Raw genomic sequence first — 21,315 nt, forward strand, 5'->3', positions numbered from 1 at the left:
GCGAAAATTTTCGCGATTTTGAAAAGTGCTGGAATAAATTATTTGTAGCACTATTCCGACGTAATTTTGCGAGTGAAATCGATTGGGCGCAGTCCCAATACGCTGCGATCAACGCATCAAAAGTTAGAGCCAAAAAACGGAAACCTGAGTTTTCGACATTTTTCAGCAGGTGCTTTTCTCTTCGTAACTTCTTTCCTGTTGATCCCACGCACTTTTCGCTGCGACTTCTGTGTTCCCGGGGGTCTAATTAGTCAGGAGAGGGTCATTTAAATCGAATCTGAGACCAAAAATTTTCGGCCCTAAAAATGAAGAAAAAGTAAGGCTAACCCCTTTGCATTTTTGGCGAAAATTTTCGCGATTTTGAAAAGTGCTGGAATAAATTAATTGTAGCACTATTCCGACGTAATTTTGCGGGAGAAATCGATTGGGCGCAGTCCTAATACGCTGCGATCAACGCATCAAAAGTTAGAGCCAAAAAACGCAAACCTGTGTTTTCGACATTTTTGAGCAGGTGCTTTTTTCTTCGTAACTTCTTTCCTGGTGATCCCACGCACTCTCCGCTGCGTTTTCTGAGTTCCAGGGGCCCAATTAGTCAGGAGAGGGTCATTCAAATCGAATCTGAGACCAAAAATTTTCGGCTCCAAAAATGAAGAAAAAGTAAGGCTAACCCCTTTGCATATTTGGCGAAAATTTTCGCGATTTTGAAAAGTGCTGGAATAAATTAATTGTAGCACAATTCCGACGTAATTTTGCAAGAGAAATCGATTAGGCGCAGTCCCAATACACGGAGCTCAACGCATCTAAAGTTAGAGCCAAAAAACGAAAACCTGTGTTTTCGACATTTTTGAGCAGGTGCTTTTCTCTTCGTAACTTCTTTCCTGGTGATCCCACGCACTTTTCGCTGCGTTTTCTGAGTTCCTGGGGGTCCAATTAGTCAGAATAGGGTCATTCAAATTGAATCTGAGACCAAAAATTTTCGGCCCCAAAAATGAAGAAAAAGTAAGTATAGTAACCCCTTTGCATTTTCGGCAAAAATAGGCTGCGATGAACGCATCAAGAGTTACAGTCAGAAAATAAATTTTTTTCAGTATGGTCATCGCTAGCAGCCTTCCGAGATTCCATATGTCTAGTTTGAATTTTCGAAGGTCTTATTAATGCATTAAGAGTACTACATGTCGTTATCACGACCAAACTTCCGAATAAGTATAGCTTTTGACCTCGCATTTTCCAAGCATAATCGTGTCGAACGTCAAAGAACGACTCAATAGATGATAATCTCAACTACATGCGAACATTACCGACCGCCTGAAATATGTCCTTACTCTCATTCTGGCATTGCCCAACAAATTTTTGTATTCCAAATACTTTTATAAAAATACTTGCATTCATCATAAGACCAAGCGAGACACCGAAATCAACAACTTGCTGGTTCTCATCTGACAAGTCGGGTATGATCACTAGGAATCACAGTCAACATCGAATTGCAGAAAGTCAGTGTTTCAAACCTCTTAATTGTCACGTCACTTCGAACGTCACGTTCGAAGATTTGTGGGGGGCAATCAATTCTACCAGTAGACATCGGCATGTGATGCGTGAATATCCACCAGATAATATATATTTCGAGAGCGCCATAAATATCTACTTACATGGTGTAAAAACATGGTGTAAAAAAAAATAGTCCAAGCGTACGTTTATATTGGGTTTATTGTGTATTTACAAAGTAATACTTAACTCCTATAGATTAAATGTCGTGCAATGAGTACAATTATGTGTATTTATGTAGTGAGTAAAATAAGTGATATCCTAGGTTGAAGAATTCTCCGCCGAAGATTCCTATTCGAGATAACTCTAAATTTGTTTCGATTAACTTAAGTCATAAGAGGTGCAAACTTACTTATCCTTAGCGTAAAATATGAATATACCTAGATCATATGCTGGCAGTGTGAGACTTTTACATGCATTCTGCTGCAGTCGCTCAACTAATATATTCGTAGTGCAATATCAAATAATGTACTACATAACATGTACTACATTACATGTCACATCATTCATTTTTATAACAAGTATAACAATTATTTTGAACGATCTCAATAATTGTAACTGTACAGGTCGGTACCATATGCTTCATTATATGTATAAATGTATAGATATTTGCGATCCGTAATCATCTTACACCTGTAATTACGTACAACGCTTAATTCATGTAGATATACGTGATATTGTTCAGATATGTGTATATTCAAGTATTTATATGCGTATTGGTATACATTTGAATTGCAAAATTGTCATATGCGTATATTTTGAACGTTATATACGAATGAAAAATAACCATTAGTGCTCAAAGTAGCATGTATTCAAAATACAAAAATCATACAATAGAACGCGTGGTAAGCCGGTCATTCAGGTAGACAAATGACATAGAATCACCATCAATCGATTTTTATCTGAAGCACACGGGACCAATTTCCACTGAAAATCTCTGATCCTGCTTACCAACGTCCCTCAAGCCAACGTCTAATATCGGCAGACGAACCGGTTTGTCCGTTTGATAACTGATCATCGTCTTGCCCCATTGGTGAGAACGTTCCTGCGTGTTGAGGAAAAAAAATTAGTAAAATTGCAAGGAAATCTGAAGTAATATAGTTCGATTCTGCCAATAAATGAAAATGGCCAATGAACGAACTATTTAATCTAGTTTACATGGTAACATCTTTCTATTCGTTGGGGTCTTCATGTAGTTATACGTTCCAGTATTGACACAATTTTCTCGAATCTTAATTAAAGAAAAATTGAATTAAAACTTCAGTACCCGACACTCGTCCAATATCATGTCGTACCGCAGCCGCTGATTACCACGGGGTGTAAGCTCGACGTCGTTCCACGCAAGAAGCTTCAATCCCCGCCTGTATGTTCGTCGTTCGGAATCAAAGTAGCCGACGGTATTTTTGCAGTGGTAAGTAACGTTTTGTTCAGCATGGCTGGACAGTAGTTGCATAAAACTTATCTGGTTGGTATCGGCCTTATAAGTAATCTGCGATACGGTGAAAAATTCAATTTACAATCGGTTTTTTCAAAGTTATTCACAGGTGAAGGTATAACTTCAAGTTCCCATAGAATATCTCTTCTTCGAATTACTCATCGAGTTTTACCTGCATTCCGTTTTCCATCTCACTCAGCCAAACTTCCTGTTCGTTACCGATATATGTGATTTCGGGGGATTGAGGCGGTTTCGGCAACAGGCAGGTCTTCCGATTTTCAACATCGCAATAAACCAGGATTGCATCACGCTGGTCTCCTTCGTTCGGGTCTATCCAATATTCGCCTTCGAAGGGGAAGAAATAAGAAATATTTTCAACGTGTTTTTTAGTCGTTACTCGATCGTGGGTATGGGTGTTCATACTATATTAAAATTCCTTCGCCAATTAACAATTGCTTGTCGAAATGATTTCCGATTCGCTCACCACTCGGTTTTTCCGGGTATGCGACGAAAAGATCCCTACAGGTTTTTGCTGGCGATTGTTTCTGCCCATCCGGTTTGACGTACTTCTGGAAGGACGCTTTGAGCTGCTCGTACGCTTTCATTATAAGTTCCTTGCGCTCTGCCTCGGTGATATCCTTGCCGAATATCCTTGCTGGTTCATCACCGCTCAGTGGGTCGGGACCCTTACTCTGGCCCTGACCAGCGTCTGCATAAACGGTCCATGCGATAAAAGTTTGAATACTTAACAAGCTCTTGCGCATATCACAGTACGAACAAAATCTTGATTTACGTACTCAGAAGAGCAGCCAAAGATGCCGCGTCGTAGCCAAGGCCAAGTTCTCCCGGGGGTCCCGGGGGACCTGGTGGTCCCGGTGGTCCAGTTGCTCCGTGTCGTCCTTCTTCTCCGGGCGGACCCCTGGGCCCCGTGTTTCCAGGCATACCTTGAGGCCCTTGGCTTCCGTCTCTACCTGGGAGACCCCGCACGCCAATCTCTCCGTTCTTTCCATCCAGGCCAGGAGCTCCGACCATTCCCTTTTCACCAGGGAAACCCGGTGATCCCTGCAGTCCTTGAAGCCCGATCAGCCCCCGGTGTCCCTTCGCACCGGTTGGTCCGGGCTCTCCGCGATCACCCTTTATTCCCTCGGGACCAACAGGCCCCGGCTTACCCGTCGCACCCTGAGTAAAAACAAATAGCGGTATTTAGATAAATTGTAGGGTTTAAAGATAGTTCGGAGTTGCGATAATTGCGCTATCACCGATCCTTACCCGTTGTCCTTCGACACCCTGAGGGCCGGCTTCTCCTCTCAGGCCTCTTTCTCCCGCCGGTCCTTGTGGTCCAGATTGTCCTGGCGGTCCCTGTCGGTTTCAAAACAGAATGTACTGACGAGACTGTCGTATTCTACGTTTCAAATATTGAGAGAGATAAGAAGTTCTATTTGATCCTCCGAATTAAAATGTCCCAGTATAATGACATTGCTGAATAATATGAAAATAGTTTCAACCTCGTCTTCAAGATCATCAAGGTGATCTATATTAGGTGGCTTATAAAAAACACCAACCAAAATTTTTTGCTTAGATGATTCTGCCACTTCCACAAATAAATACTCGGGATGCTCGTCCTCAAATTTAGACAAGATAGAAATTTAGACAAACAATGGCAAAGATACTAGATTATCCGATGTAAGATGATTCGATCAAATCTCGTAGACTGGTACAATGTCATACTGATGCGTTCTAAAATATTAAAAGAACAGTTCGAAATATCTTTCATTCTTCAATGATTGAGCATTAATATGATATACTTTTAATTTATTAGCTGTAGAATTACGTTTATTAATTGTAGAAACTGGAAAAATTCGATTGGCGATCTAAAACATTTTTTAATGGCTCAATAGCTACTGAGGACCATAATTTAATTGGTGATTAATTATCAGCTGCATAACGCGCACAGAGCACAAAATAGCATATCCAGATATTCTTCAGAAGAATATTGGGATATTGTTTATTAACTTATAGACGAAGTTTGTATAACGCTGGTGGATGTAGATTTACTGGGCATCCGACCCTCGAGTACGACTACTTATTAATGTTCCAACTTTGATGATTGGATAGGATGATAGGAACATTTTAATGTTCTCCATCAAATCATTCACATGCTTTGGCCTCTAAATTTCACCACGATATCGTGACGGTTCACACGATTTCTATCAGGCCTTCACATACGCTCCACCTTATTAATCGCAGCACTAGTGACATACATTCCACTTACAGTCATTTAATCTGCCATAGCCTGTGTGTCTAACTGCAATGTTCTCAACGTTAAATTATTATTTATTATCATTTGAGTACCTTCGTTAAGTTGTTTCAAAGGATCTTTACTAACCGACCATTGACTATTTTCAATTGCAGATACCCGAGAATCCAAAGATTCGTAGCTATTTTTCAGAACGTCATAATCTTCGACAAGCCGATTAACTTTACGAGCAACTGAACAAAGCGTATAATGAATGGTCCCAATTTTGTCAATTTTTGAGCTGATATCAAGTAACAAATCCTCAATGTTTGACTGATAACATACAGGGCAGGTCGTTGCAACTTTCTCGGCTCTTACCTCTTACCTACTGATAAATACTAGAGATACTGATTTTATGTAGGAAAACCATCACGATACCACCATGCAGTATTTGCACCTTTAAGAAATCAATACGTGTTCACCCAGTGATCTAAGTATTATTACTGGTGTACACAGTGACAATAATTGAATACCATCATGGACTCTATTGCAATAATAAAAATAACAAGCAAGGACGCAACTTGAGGCAATTGGGTTCAAGACCTACATAATTACGCGTGTTGCCCGGAGCACTATATTTTCCTCTCCGAATGCACTCGGTCAACATTAGGTATCTATGTAGCAAGTAAAAGTGTCTTACAGGCAATCCACTCGGTCCAGGATTTCCGGACGATCCAGGCATACCAGGCGGTCCCTTGTCTCCAGGCCTTCCAGCAATTCCCGGTTGCCCTTGTTTTCCCGGAGACCCTTCTGGACCGGCCTCACCACCAGGACCTGGAGGTCCGGCAGGGCCAGGCATTCCGTTAGGTCCTAGCGGTCCCTCGGGTCCTGGTTTTCCGGGTAATCCAGTTTCACCCTGTCAAAGTCGATTGTTTACTTTCGCTATCGTCATCAGACAGGAGAAGGATCGATTTTACAGAAATCAGTTCTGCAGTGCAAATATTCTACAGAATCATTTCTGTAGAATATTTTTGTAACCATTTTCTATATGGAAGTCGGAATTGTTCCGCCTCGATCCATAGTTCGTCTGCATTAAAAATTAAATCAGAAACCGGATCGATCAAGTTCGTAATCTGTACGAACTTCCTTGTTAGAAATCTATTTCGTCTAATTCAATTTAAACCATTACAAATTTTTTAAATTTTCTATATAATCAACTTTGAAAAATCAAGTCCATTTTCCAAATGCAGTTTTACGGAAAAATTGTTTTCTAATGAGTTATTCAGAGTCTTAATCATGATATCCTTTCTCGTAAGTGGTGTAATATTTCAAGTTTAGTATATACAGAAATTACCAAAAGCGTCTGTCATGTGTTTCTACGTTTGAGTTATTAGTGTATTGTCGACTTGTAAATGCATTTTACCAAGTCGAAGTGTTAAGTGTATTGTATTGCGTGATATTGTTGTGTAAGGTGTTGTTGTACATAACATAGCCATAAAGGCCCACTTTCCGGACTTGGCCTGATCATTTCGGATTTCCGTTAAGATATATTTCGTACGGATTACGGACATCACCGAACCCAAATCTATTGACATAAACCGGACAACGAACCGAACAATTTCGGAATTGGCAATCTATCAAAAATTTTCGGCACGGAGGAACTCCATCTACGACAACAACAAGCTTCTTCACTCACTGGAGCACCTCGCATCCCTCTGAGGCCGACGGCTCCCGCGGGCCCCGGTAGTCCGGGCATTCCTCGGTCTCCTGCCGGTCCTTGCGGCCCCGGTGGACCACTCAGGCCTGGCGGCCCCTCCGATCCACTTTCCCCTTTCATACCCTCCACTCCTGGCATTCCAGGGTTACCCATCGGTCCGGGATTGCCGGTTCGACCGGTGTCCCCCTGGCTTCCCTTGACCCCCGGTAGCCCCGCGAGACCTGGAGCTCCCGGAGCGCCTGGTTGACCCTGAGCTCAGGAAAAAAATAAATGGTCACATTTCTATAATATGATTGTACTCAAGTGATTATCAACAAAGTGCTTACCGCAGCTCCTAGTAGTCCTGGCAAGCCCGGAGGACCCATCAATCCAGGTTCACCCCTGGTACCGGCTTCGCCCCGAGCTCCTTTGGCTCCGGTCAATCCGACCAGACCCGGGAGTCCCGGTTCCCCAGGATTTCCTGTTTACAAGTAAAACGGATGGTCAGGTGCCTAATATTCCATCAATCAAGTCTAATTTATGAGTCAATCATAGTCATGTCTTTTATTTTTCTGACACTATCACTCGTAAGTGTGCACATGCGGTGGTATCAGAAAAATAAAAGACATCACTATGGTTGACTCTTAAGAATTTCCACAAGCACTGGCGGCAGAAAGCTGTTTCGTTATACCTGTCGCTCCAGGGCTCCCTTGGTCTCCCTTCAATCCTTGATACCCACGCTCCCCCTTCACACCGGGCAATCCGGAAAGACCATGCGGTCCGGGGAAGCCCTGAAGGCCTTGGGGACCTTGAGGTCCTCTTTCTCCGGGGTTACCAGGAGCTCCGGCTTCACCAGGGACTCCCGGAGGTCCGGTGTCTCCACGCTCAGCTGGTTCCCCGGGTGGCCCCGGCTGTCCCATTGGTCCTTGCGGCCCACGCTCGCCCATTCTTCCTATGAGCGTTAATTACACGTGTTAATTAATCTTTTACACCCGAATTCAGTAGCCGTTGTACAGAACTACAGACTAGAGACGTAAGTGATAAACGTGACCGGTAAATTAACCACGTTATTACCGTCGCAAACTGGTGAAGTAACTACGAATAAAATTACCACATTGGTCACATCATAAAGTACATACTTAATCTAAGGAAAAAATTCTAAGAATAACTAAAAAGAAATCTAAGAATCATCTTTTTAGGTATATATTTTTGTAATAAAACCATAGTAAATTTATCAATATATTCATAATCGGCTGTTCATAATGTTATATTGCTTTCTACTGAAAAACAAAACGAAAATTATCGTTATGGAAAGTTAAAAAAAAATCACCTGCTACTGCTGCCTACTAAAAAAAAAAAAAAAACGTGACCGGTATTTTTGTATCTAAATAGGTGGTGTTGCACTATTTTTGCCCTAAAACGACCGAAACAAATTTTGACCGTAATTTCACAACACAAAATTATTAGATGAAATAACATGACGTCAATTTACGGTAAGATTATGGTGTTTTTTTATGGCAATTTTACTGAGAATCTTAATACCGGTATTTCTACATCTCAAATTCAGACTAGCTTATGCATGGCAGTGAATTGATTTGTCATTTTTATGTGGGCAACCTACCTGCTGGTCCTTCAGGACCCACGGGCCCGTACGATCCTCTTTCTCCTTTATCGCCAGGCATTCCTGGCGCGCCCCGAAGTCCGGGCAATCCTATTAGCCCGGGCAGTCCTGAGTGTCCTTTATCACCCTTGGATCCTGGGATACCCTGAGTCATAAAAACATTTTATTGAATTTTAATTTCCCATTGGGTGATAATGAAAACATTTTTTAAATGTGACCATCAAAAGTTTCAGAAAATTGTTTGGATAAATCGCAAAAATCATTCCAGGAAATGTGGTCAGGAATGAAGTCGAGTTCAAAATAACCGCATGTATCATTTAAATGAATCCAAGGCCTAATAAAAACAAAATGATGGAATGCATGTTTAGAAATGGTGGAATAATAAAATGACCATTTTTAGAATAAACGTGTAATGTATGTTGAAACAACACGTGTTACAAACAAACGTCCGCCTGATTCACGGAATTTTCACCGTTTAAAACACGTGTATTACCCTTATTTTACACCATCCACATCAACGTGTTTGGAGAACGTTGATTGCCTACATCCACTCTGCCAAACTATCGCACAGACTTTGGGTTAACGTTTGCTGACTTGGATGACGAGATATATTTGTCTTTGGACCTATCAAATTTTCAATCAAATCAACCGCATAGTTCAAACAACTCGGTTCGTCGATTTGACCTGACTGAATTTATTATATTAACTACTGTATATTTATTCTCGCAAAATAATGATTGAAGCAACAATTTTTCATCCAACTAAATCGACTCGGTTGATTTAAAGACTTTTTTCTCTTCGTGTGGATAAAACGATACTTTTTCACGGTAATGAACCACTGAAACTTACACGTATTATTAACGTGGTTACACGTAAACAAACCATGTAATAGTTGTCTAAAAAAAATTACAGTATACACGTAATCCGCTAACGTGAGATTTTCTTTAAATTTAGTTTAATTTTCCCACCAACTTTACGTGAAGCAAACGTGTTCTAAACCATCTTGCGTTTACTGGGTGGTGGCAAAATTTATTTCGAGTAACAACAAGTCTGGAAATCTTACCGGAAATCCGTCATTGCCCTGCGATCCTGATTCTCCCCTTAGTCCCGGTGCCCCGGGTGACCCGACTGGACCACGTTCCCCGGGAAAACCACGTTCTCCTCGATTTCCAGAAGGTCCCGGAAGTCCGGGTGGACCCTGAAGTCCTACTTCTCCGTCCTTCCCTGGCATTCCCGGGTTACCGCTGCTTCCAGGCATTCCCTGTTAGGAGAGAAACTTTTGTATACCTGAATATAATATACCATAATATTTAAGATAACAAAGGCTTAAGCCGTTCCCCTAAGGTCTAAAACCGGAATTCATAAGAGTAACATGTAACGCAATCGACCCGAAATAACCGTTAGTTAAAGTAAGTTCGTCACGGTTATTGAAGATAAAACATGAACATATTGAGCATTCATTTAGCGGGCATCACGGCACCAGCTAAATCCTCCGCCGTCGTGAATCATCTACCTGGAATCCTCTGGGACCTGCGGGACCTGGTGGCCCTCGGCCTCCATCGCTTCCGGGCGGTCCTTGAGGACCTGGTGCACCCGATGGTCCGTCCTTACCAGAGTCACCTCTGGGCCCCGGTGGACCTTGTGCACCTGGCTCACCGTCTCTTCCAGGTTCTCCCTGTAGTAGACAAGCGAATGTTTTACAAGCGATAAACATCTAGGTACACCGTAGATTCACGGTAACGGCCTTCCGCTGATATTCAGGTTTCGCCTGCATATTAGATTTCTAACACGTACGATTAGCTAATCCGTATATTTTTCATAACGTTTCAGATATATATTATTGCCGCTCCGTTATCTATACTATAATGTTAGACATTAGTAGACATAGTGTAACAAAAACAAGTTGATTGCAGCACCTGCACATTTATAATTGTGTTACTCTTAGTGATCTCCTAGAGACGGAGAATAAATTATTCTTATTAAATTAATCACGTATCAAATGATTGTTTTTCAATTACCATACTCCCTCCTAAACTGACCCTTATGGATTCTAAGTACCCGGCTGAAGGGGTTTGGAATCATCACCGATGGGTAATCCGACCGATGACGATCGGTACTCAGTTACAAATCAAACTTTGGTTATCGAGGATAAGGACATATCGGATTTCGAATAGATTTTCTACTTGCAAGTCCTCGTTTGAGAAGTCGATAGGTGCTTACTGGGTATCCTTTGTCTCCAGGAAGTCCCAGGGGTCCCGGTAATCCCTGTAGTCCCATTGGTCCGATATCACCGGGCTTTCCGTCCGCACCCTGAATTCCTCGCTCTCCCGGATTCCCAGGTTTTCCTGGTCCACCAGGACGTCCCATTAACCCTCGAGGACCCTAGGAACACGCGATGGGAAATAGTACTTTTGGTATCTAATGTGGAAAACACTGTTTTACACCACGAGTGCGGTTCACCGCACGAGAGTCGGCAAAGGTGCGAATGGCTGCATGATTTCAGTAATTAATTAATTTCATATCTTTGAGCGACGTCGTAACTGCAGAATAAGAATTGAATTACTCTGATTTTCTTGTAAATTTCTATTCGAACTGATTCTGTAGTGATTTCTATAGTGTTTTTCTCTCTTAATTTTCTGTGCTAGTAGCGCTTACTATATTTTATTCGCTATTGCGCATGATTTTGACCGTAAAATCCAATTTACGCATACGTAGGGCAAACAACTTTCACAACAAACCTGCAAGCCTTGCAGACCTGGCCTCCCTGGATCTCCGGTCGCACCCTTTGGACCACTTCCTCCAACGGGTCCACGATCTCCGGTTTGTCCTAAGATATCGAAAGGGACAAATTGTCAGTTGGCTATCTTCATGTAACCGGAACATGCAGAAAAAGGGGAAAAATTACCTTTGGGCCCTAAGGCGCCGTCGGGACCGGGAAGCCCGCGAACACCGGGTATTCCGCGTTCACCCGGAGGCCCGGAGGCCCCGATGGAACCTCGCATTCCTCGCTTTCCTCTTTTACCCTCGTTGCCGGCTGGTCCGGGCATACCGCGAGGACCGGGAGCTCCGGAGTCACCCTTCGCCCCGATTTCACCCTTGTATCCTCTTTCGCCTGGCAAGCCCTTTGCATTGAAAAAACGAAGTTAAAGACGCGAGCGAAATTTTCGCTACTAGGGCTAAATAACCCAGACAAAAATAACTCATGACAAAGATAACTCGTATTTAATTTTTATATTATTTAATACACGTATGTGTGATTATTACTCAATTTGTTATTTTGAAGAATAATTTTTATTTTATATGTTTATTTTTGGTACTTTTTCTTTTAAATCGAAAATTAAATTTAATATCTCGAACAAACTGTAGCCTTGTCATTAATGTGAAGTTTTGATCATTAGCGGTTTTTTAAAAATAAAAATTAACTTCGTTCTTGCCATAATTTGATACAGCATTTTATGTTTAGTTTATGTTTGTCATAAGTTATTTTTCTTACAAGTTATTTTTGCGTGAGTTATTAAGGCTTCTACCTACCGGCATCCCCTTCGCTCCCGGAGTTCCCGGATTCCCAGCTAGCCCCGGCTGCCCCCGAACTCCAGGAAAACCGGGTTGTCCCAGCATCCCGGGTGCTCCGGTACTCCCTTTTTCTCCCGGGTAACCATCTTTTCCTTGCGGCCCGGATGGTCCAGATTCTCCAGGTTGGCCGGGGCGTCCAGATTCGCCTTTTAAAAAAGTCAAAGTTTGTTTCCACTCAACGTCAATACGCGCGCATCGAGGAGGAAATATCTTGATCGAAATTCTTGTCGTTACCTCTTGGTCCTTGGAGACCCATACTGCCCTTAGAACCTTGAGCACCTTGATCCCCTTTATTACCGGGGCTACCCGGAAAACCGGGAGGTCCTGATTTTCCTGGTACACCCTGAAGTACAAAATTAGACACGGTGGATTATAACTCTTAGATGATTTCTACTACCAATGTACAAGTGTTCACTTGTATTGTAACACTTTTCGGTATTACGGAAATTAAATACGGGTTCATTGAGCAATGAAGAAGTGAACGAGATAGGAAAAAATTGAAAGATTGGAAAATGCGTTTAATGTTTTCAGTTTAAAGTCTGTTGTGAAACAGGACTAGTTTTTACATTGATGCTGGTTGACGCAGCAACCTTATTCATTTCAAAACATATATGAGAGCTCTTATACGTCTATTATCTATGATGATTAATAGATCATTAGAAAGGGGGACAAAACGCATGATTCCACCCTTCGTAACGATATATTTGCGAAAACTCTTCAATACTTACGGGCACTCCGGGTGGCCCTGAAATGCCATCGATTCCTCGGATTCCCGGGGGTCCCGGAGATCCTTCGCGCCCTCGCTCGCCGCGCGGACCAGCTGGACCCTGAAACAAACATTACAAGTATTGCAAATACCTGAGCCTAGCCAGCCAAACAGCGGATTCTCTGATTATTAATATCGTATCGTATATTTATTTGGAAATCAACGCTGACGCGTCTGGCATCCAACAGACATCGTCTTATTGTTGTTTATTCAATTTAGGATGATTAGGGAATCGCACCAAAGTGCGACCGGTAAGTCCTCATCTGAGTAACAGAAATTAGCGTTCCAATGAAAACGTTACATGCCGAACGCGACTTTACGGTACAGAATACGTCGCGTTTCGACTTACCATTAACCCCATGGGACCCATCGGTCCCGGCCCACCGGAAGATCCTTTCTCTCCCGAATGACCTTGCTCTCCTTTCGCTCCGTCCAGACCAGGAAATCCACGGTGTCCCTTCATACCAGGAAGGCCAGGCATTCCCGGTAGACCTCTCGGGCCCATAGGGCCCGGAGAACCCTGAGGCCCTGACTCTCCGTCCTCGCCAGCGTTACCCTTCGCAACAATATTAAATTTACGTATAAGACCAGGATGTACGTTAGATCTGTCGTCAAGGAGAGTAAAATCGAATTCCGATGGTCACACCTCTCAAATTGGTTTGAAATAATTTTGAAAAATTATTGCTTTGTTTCTTTCGATATTTACCCACCCCTAGAAAGCCTTACTTTTTCTCATAGGAAAAGCATTGATTTTTCGAACTTTTTAATCAAAAGTGCGTACCGGGTGTAAAAAAGTCGTAAAAAAATTTCTATATAAGCAAAACGAAGGTGAATGTGTCCCGTTTAAAACGCCGCTTGGGAAATTTGGTTATCTCTATTTTCGACTTTGCTATCGAAATTTTAATGCGGCGAGAAAATTTGGACCGGTGCAATGAATCCAAAATTTTTACCGGTCAAGGAGCTCAATGGGATTGAGTCTTAATGAAAAAGGAAACTCTTCGCTGAAAATAACGAATAGAAATTCAAAAATTCTCTAAGAGTACCTATTCCGCGACACGTTATTGTTCGGTTACAAGCATAGATACGAGAAATCTTACATCCTTTCCGGGAAGTCCGGTTAATCCTCGAGGTCCCGGCAGGCCGGTTGGTCCCATGGGTCCGGGTTCTCCGGGCTCGCCTCGTATTCCTTGGAAGCCCTGAGGACCGGGATTGCCGTTCGGTCCTTGTGGAGAACGCGAAATCGATCGTGTTTAAAACTTGTAGAAGAGCGTGATACCAGTATGTGTTTGAGAAAACAGTACGTACCTGGAGGCCCGCGAGGTCCAACGGGACCAACCTGAGCTTGCATATAAGCATATGCGTCAGGACCTCCGTACAAAGGTGCGGCAGCTCCTGTAGGACCTTTGTCTTGTCCAGCTTGCGACAAGGCGAGTTGTTGATAGTACAGGGACACCTAGAGTGGCGATAAAGAAAACATCTCGATCTTCACGTCGCCTTGGTATATTAACGAAAGCTAAGATTTTCTGCGTAAGTAAATTACGTAACTTACGTCAGGTGCGGGTCCCGGAGGTCCGGGTGGTCCAGGAATGCCTGGAGTGCCGGGGGTTCCCGGAAATCCCGCGTCTCCTTGACGACCGCCGTCTCCCGGGCGTCCCGGCTCTCCCTGAAATTTATTTACAAATGATGAGCCTGAAGCAAATGTCAAAAGGACTGAGCGTAGAGTTGTTCAACGTTTTACGTACCCTTGGACCGGAGACTGCAATTGAATTGACCCGATTGCTCTCTCCCGGGAGAATTCCTGACGGTAAATTTGGTTGCTGAAATTTAACGAAGACGAATGAATGGATGAAATTGATTCAGAGGGAAAAAAATTAGGCTGACATAGGAATGGAAATAGAGTATCGTTGATCTACTCACTAGGGAAGCGGCTCCTCCTGTTATTGGTCCAGGCTCTGAAACATGCGGTTAACTCTAAATTGATGTCTGCAATTTCAGTTCTTTTGGCTATGATGAATGACTTATTCTTGCAAGTAATTTTGAAGCAAAAATATGTCCGTGGTGGACCAGTCATGATAGCTTCGTTGTTACATGTCGCGTGTCGTATCTTTTGAATGACGTCAACATTATCCAAGCCAAACAAATATTGTGTGCGTGCGTGTGTATTGGGGTGGTTCATTTTTTGATTTTTTTTTTTTCTTAACGTGCCACTCGAAAATTTTGCGACCAATATTGAAAAAAGACATTGTCGTAAAACCTGGAGGAGGTAGGAAAATATTCAGAGGTCACTACCAATTATTGTGATATTTTTTATTTATTTTTATATGTACACCTTACGGACTTGTTATTCGTTTATTTTTTTTTTCGTATCGTGGTCCAATTAATCATTGTTCGTAAAAATCAGTACTGAAAACAAAGTAGGAACATTAAGGTGATGCGATACTCCTATTTCGGTAACAAAAACTGTTATCCAAATTTCTCCGAGACGATTACGGAATTGTTAGGCGTGATTTGGTGTTCATTGGTGAACGATTGATTGGACCTCGATACGGAAAAAATAAACTAATATATACGTACAAGTCCGTAAGGTGTACACAAGAAAATAAATAACAAATATTACAATAATTGGTAGCGACCTCTAAATATTTTCCTACCTCCTCCAGGTTTTTCGACAATTTTGTTTTTTCTATTATTTATCACAGATTATTTGAGTGGCGCTTAAAAAAAAAAGTTCAAAAATGCACCACCCTAGTGTGTATTGATACTATCGTATACCTGCGCATACGGGACAGCACTGGCCCAGAGGAATGTATTGTTCTGTCTCACAGGATATCTGAACACAGACCACACCGTCGCAATTTCCACCTGAAAATTATACAAAATTCAAGTTTCACCGTTGAAGAGAGATATTCAAATCAAAACTGAGGGGCCGTAGGGAAAAGGAGACTGATTCTTTGTTTTTTTTTTATTATTTATAAAAGTGTATTTTTTTATTCACCCCCTCAATCGACTACGCGCTTCTGAATAATTATTAAGGGCGCGAACTAGGAAAAGAGAAATAATATTCAATCGCACATCGCGAAGACAAATCTCAGATAAAAGTTTTAAATTTTATAGTAAAACGCGATGATCAAACATGTCGTTAGCCGCGAAAAGAATATTACAAAATTAAGTATCATTCGACGTAACCTGATAGGCATGGAATCGATTGGGAACATTCAGCTTTTCCCCGAATACAGCGGCACGATGTGCAACGGTCTGGCTTCCATTCATCGTCGGCTCCATGGGGCACCCCATCGAATGTGCAGCCAACGTTGTCACCACCTACACGTTTACACGCAATTATACTCATCGGAAAGAAATCAACTTACTAACCAGATTAATTCCTTTCTAACGGTTTAAGAATCAAAGCTATTTCGTCATTGCTCGAGTCATATTTCTGTTAATTTATCTCTTATTTTTTTCAGCGATAAAAATGTCATCCAGATGTTGCTGTGAATTGGAAGAAGGGTAGGTCGTCACATCCTAAATATATTGAGATACCTTCCTACCTAATAATTCAATTTCTTTTTATTACGGCTAGGTGATGAAAATGCATAATGAGGGGGTGAAATAGGAAATAGAATAAGTAATACACCAGAATCCCAAGTGGAAAAGTTGCCCATTGTCACAGTCTTCGTGATAAACGTAGAAAAAAAAAGAAAGAGTATGGATCCCGAAATATTCGAAACGATGAGGAAGTCATCCAGCAGGGTAAATTAGTTAATTAAGACAATACGTTATAGGGGCGATTTCTGAGTGATTCATACGATACATGTGTCAGTCATCGTGTAAAATAGGTATATGTATATAATTACGTCACCTCCGCTTGGTGGTTCCGGCGATTCCGGAACTGTCTCAGTCGGCGGATTATCAGGGGATGATGTTGTCGGCGCACTTCCGGGCAGTCTCGGACCGACTGTGAATCACAAATATAAATATGCTCAGAATGGGAATTGATTCATTAAATGGCGGTAGACTTGATGCGAACAAAGCATTAATTTTTCGAAGCTTAACTCGTCGGCAATCGGAGAGTACTCCGCAAATTTCTACTGCATGAGAGATATGTTTAAAAGAAACTCTTTCGCAAATGTATTTTATAAACGTATTCTAGCCCCGGCACATAAATAACGTTTCTGCATTACGTCGAAAAAATTAATGGAAAAAAATGTTCTGTAACTGTATGATGCAAATCCTGGAAACGAACCTGAAAACGTCAAATTTACGACAATATTATATTACCCAAGTTTTCACCAAATGATGTTGATCCAGACGATGCAGACGTTGGTCTTACTGGCGGGGCACCGTTTTCTTCTGGTACGGGACTTACGGACGGCTGCGTTTCTGATGAAGAAGTAAGAGAAAAAGTAAAATTTGTTCAATATTTTCTAATAACCAAACTAGTGATATTTCTTATATAAAGCTACAGTTAAATTTAAAGTACATTAATTGATGCGAGGTACTGTTTCCTCTTGCATGGTTCAACTTCCTAGTTGTATACTAATTGTTTAATTGTTTAAGCTTATGGCTTAGGCGGTGAAAGATTATAAAGTTATGTCCGGATTAATTAACGGAGAGTCGCGGATCCAATGAGTAGAGTCTCAATTGAATCAGGGGCATTTCTCTTGAGGAAATTGTACCGCATTCCGTTGTCACGATTAAGATACGGCGAAGAAAAGAAAATGATAAGAGTCGGTCGACGGGTGGATGATGACCTACTGCAACTCGGACATCTTTCGTTCGTCATTCAATCTTAAGCCACTTCGGCACATTTCCGCGTTCGAAAGAACAAACTTTGGTCGAGTTTAACGCTAGCCGAGTTTTTAACGTACGCATGGACGATTATCGCAGATACAATCGCTTCACGAGATTGCCTAGTGGCATATTTCATGTTATATTGACCGTAATTGTGTGAGCGATGTGTACGCCGACTACATAATATATGAACATAATAAAGTTTCGTAATATTCTGTGGATAGTCACGAAATAATTTACAATGTATGACTGTATAAAGGTTACGATAAACACCAAGATGTAGCGATGATTAAACGCTTTGGCGCTGATGGCGCCTTGAGGGACCTGAAGATTAGATTTAACGACATATCAACCTCTGAACCTTACGATAAGGATTCGTTAGCATGCGCGTTACTTGTTAAGGGAATCTGTAATAGAAATAGAACGCGATGTTTGTGACGGTTTAGAAAAATTCAGCTAAATTTAGGATTTCTCATATCCTACTAGACGATCATGGCGAAAGCACGAGGGGGCGCGCAGAAAAACATATATAAGATATTCAACGAATTAAATGCCGGCGTTTAATCCGAACTAAACGGTATTCCAATGGAGATGAATCAATCTTCGAAATTAGTGATAGATTGTAAGAAACACTTTTTCATCACATCCTACTACAATTTATATATATGCGTATGTAATATATGAATCGAGCCTAGAACAAAAAAATATTTTGCTCCAGAATGAATTTCTGTACATCCGATAGCTTGAAACTGTGTCGATTGATCAATTCCATTCCCTTTGTTTTAAAATGGACAACTCTTGATTTATGATAGGCAAAAATATGCAAATCAAAATTCATCGGCGGATCCATGGTGTGTAGGAACACGCAAACATATATGCGTATTAATTACAATAAAACCGTTCTACGCAGAGACGTAAGCCCATTAAATCGTACGACTTACACTCTAGCACGTGCCGGAACCTCGACGCTTAATGAAAATAAAGCAAACATAAACTCTTGCAGAGTGGTTGACTGGCGTCACTGTAGAATAATCAGCACTACGGTACGGGGATCCAGTAACAGTAACATTATACAATTTTATGACAAACTTAAAGATTATATCCTCACTTTTTCATCCTCGTAACAATTGACCTCGCTTGAACAGATATAGGTACCCGTTCAAGTCCAACCAGTACTTGCACAAGATGCACAAGATGTACCTACTGGTTACCCAGGGTAAACGAAATGTTTATATTTCAATTTATTTCAATGGGATACCAACCATATTTCGTGCGATTCAATGCGAAATCATTGACAATTGATCAGAACAATCCGTTTAATAATCTACCGTAGACAAGAGGGTGCGACAGACATAATTGAAAGTGCAGAAGGGCTGCAGAAATCTGTGATTATTGGGATTGAAGATGAGCAGCGACTAGAGGTGATATGAGCTTGGTTCGGTGATTGGTAGTGAAAGGAGAGGTCGGGAGACGAATCCCAGGAATCAATTTAAGGGTATGAATGGTAAACTGACCGTTCTTGATTTGCTCCTCGTAGTCGTCGTAGGTGTCGTAGTACTCAGGTTCATAGTCATAATCGGTGTTACGTGCAGTGTCCGGCTGTTGAGCCTGAACCGGTCTTATACGGTGATGCCTGATCTTGGTTCTCGCCGCCTGGGTTTCGGTGCTTTCCAGGAGGACCAGGAAGGCGGCAATCCCCAGAAGAAGGAGCCGGGTTCGGCCGCTTCTCCCGGTCATGACAGGTGATTTTTCTTCCTCTTCCTCGTTATCGGTCTTCGGTTACTTGTCACTCTCTGTTGACGGTGATGCCTTAGCGTAGTTACACTGGTAGCAGCGCCTAGGAGCCGACCCACCTCTAGCTGAGGCTGAGGGCAACTAGACTCTCGAGCTACTTCGTGTCATCTATTTAGCAGATGCTGGAACTCGGGATTGAGGGGGTCATCATCCTTAGCATCGACCACGAGCCGTTTGATCTCTTCCAGTTGCCCTGACCCATTCGCTTCCCCTACCCGATGCCATGCGGCCGCCGAACGGCGATCATCGTCGCGATTCCATTTCAGACGAAGAGAACGAAATGAGAGAAGCCAGAAGGGGATGCGGAGGAGGCGAAGGAGCCATCATCGACTCCTCTCATCAACTTGCCCCCAATTGGAGATAAGGAAAGACTCCCGGGAATCCTACAACGTCTTTTGACTACCATTTCTGCAGATGCGATCGATCCTCACGCTCCTGTCTCAACCCCGCAGTTCACGTATCACAATGCATCATAATGCAGGGTGATGAGAGGTTTCCATGATTGAGAATACTGACGATATCAAGGCTTCATCAGAAATTTCAGCAAAAAAGCTGCAAGCAATCGACTTCGTACAAAAATTAATTAATTTTAATACGAAGGTGAGATAATTGATTGATTAATTTCCATTTACTTTCGTAGCTCCTCCGCTGTTATCGTTCTTCCTTTTCATTTTCTTCTCTAGGGTTTTTAGCCGAAGGCACGGTAGTAGACGTATGTAATATCAGGCAATACAAAGTCATACAACACAGAACTTCGCCGATATAGCAATTGGATGCAGTTGCGAGAATCTGTTCAGCGAGCCAACTAACTGCGTGTTTAGAAGGCGCTCGTCCTAAATCCTAATACATACTATCATTTTGGCCGCATTCTGGAAGCTCGTACATAAAGTCGATGTGTACTAAATTGTAATATTTGTTTACACATGTGCGTGCACGCGAGCTCATCACCGCCACAAGTGAGAGCAATAGTCTGTATTGACCCGGGGACACCTACTTCGTTTGAAGTGGTCATAAATCAGAATTGTTAATATTTTTATACTGCCGATACGCACGTAACGTATTACCGCATACATTTACATATATACGTTTTTACTACAAGATGATATAGTAGGATGCACGCATTGTAGACAATTTCGAAATCTAATGACACTGTCTATGATATCGTACAGGCGCGAGATACGCTCTAGCAATGCGGTCTGATTTGCGAAGTGGAAACTTGTAAACGAAATTATATATTAACGCTACGTATCACAATACAGCGGCCGTTAATATGGATTGTCACGGTTCACTTTTTTTTTTTTTTTGTCACTTAAACATTGCGCAGTAAAAAATTATTAAAATATAATTACAGGCTTTTTTGGGGAAATAGGGAGTATTATGATCAAATAGAACAAAATTGGATACACGCTAGAGTGTTCGTTCCTTTGCTCGTTTTTGAATTCTTTCGACCGCACCCCAAAAAATCTACGATTATTATTAACACGTGCCGGGGGACGATTGAAATATTCGATGTTTTTTAATCTTAATTTCTTATTTTTTTTGCATAAACTGAAATGGACTGATATATTTAAATGCTTAAGAACAATGTTTATATTTCCAGCTAAACGTAGGTACAAAATAATTTGGGATGAGCGCATACGTTCCATAGATCACGACACTCGATTAACAATAAACCGTAAAAATGATGCTTTTTTGAAATATAAGACGGTTTTGAGATTCGGTGTATTTTATTTTTGTTCTTACGTTAGGTTGGAAGTAAAAACACTATTCTCAAGTATAAAATTGATTTTTCAGTCCGTTTTAAAAAAAAAAATAACTGGATGGCCAAGATAGGGGGGTGGGTTTCAAGTGGAAACTGACT

At 41.7% G+C, this 21,315-nt stretch overlaps 1 protein-coding gene across 2 annotated transcripts; it reads right to left on the reverse strand.

The window, feature by feature from the left end:
* Nucleotides 1-1,584: 1,584 nt before the first annotated feature.
* On the reverse strand, nt 1,585-19,593 carry LOC124305346 (fibril-forming collagen alpha chain-like). 2 transcript variants are annotated; one of them, XM_046764655.1, is made up of 30 exons: nt 19,175-19,593; nt 17,148-17,249; nt 16,729-16,824; nt 16,056-16,190; nt 15,642-15,731; nt 14,787-14,821; nt 14,612-14,686; nt 14,419-14,532; nt 14,175-14,322; nt 13,967-14,091; nt 13,219-13,425; nt 12,832-12,930; nt 12,338-12,446; nt 12,062-12,249; nt 11,436-11,652; nt 11,269-11,357; nt 10,751-10,912; nt 10,044-10,205; nt 9,594-9,791; nt 8,531-8,675; nt 7,601-7,861; nt 7,257-7,390; nt 6,910-7,179; nt 5,914-6,129; nt 4,247-4,336; nt 3,775-4,156; nt 3,462-3,686; nt 3,150-3,322; nt 2,810-3,031; nt 1,585-2,587 (listed from the first exon to the last, which is right to left on the reverse strand). In XM_046764655.1, exons 1-30 carry the CDS (start codon nt 19,395-19,397, stop codon nt 2,441-2,443), a joined length of 4,839 nt encoding a protein of 1,612 aa, XP_046620611.1. In that variant the 5' UTR covers nt 19,398-19,593; the 3' UTR covers nt 1,585-2,440. The 2 variants fall into 2 exon arrangements, with proteins under 2 accessions (XP_046620611.1, XP_046620620.1); XM_046764664.1 differs by lacking the exon at nt 16,056-16,190 and having other exon boundaries at nt 19,175-19,591.
* Nucleotides 19,594-21,315: the final 1,722 nt, after the last annotated feature.

This window comes from Neodiprion virginianus, chromosome 1 (genome assembly GCF_021901495.1).
Source record: "Neodiprion virginianus isolate iyNeoVirg1 chromosome 1, iyNeoVirg1.1, whole genome shotgun sequence".
In the NCBI taxonomy this organism is placed as follows: domain Eukaryota; kingdom Metazoa; phylum Arthropoda; class Insecta; order Hymenoptera; family Diprionidae; genus Neodiprion; species Neodiprion virginianus.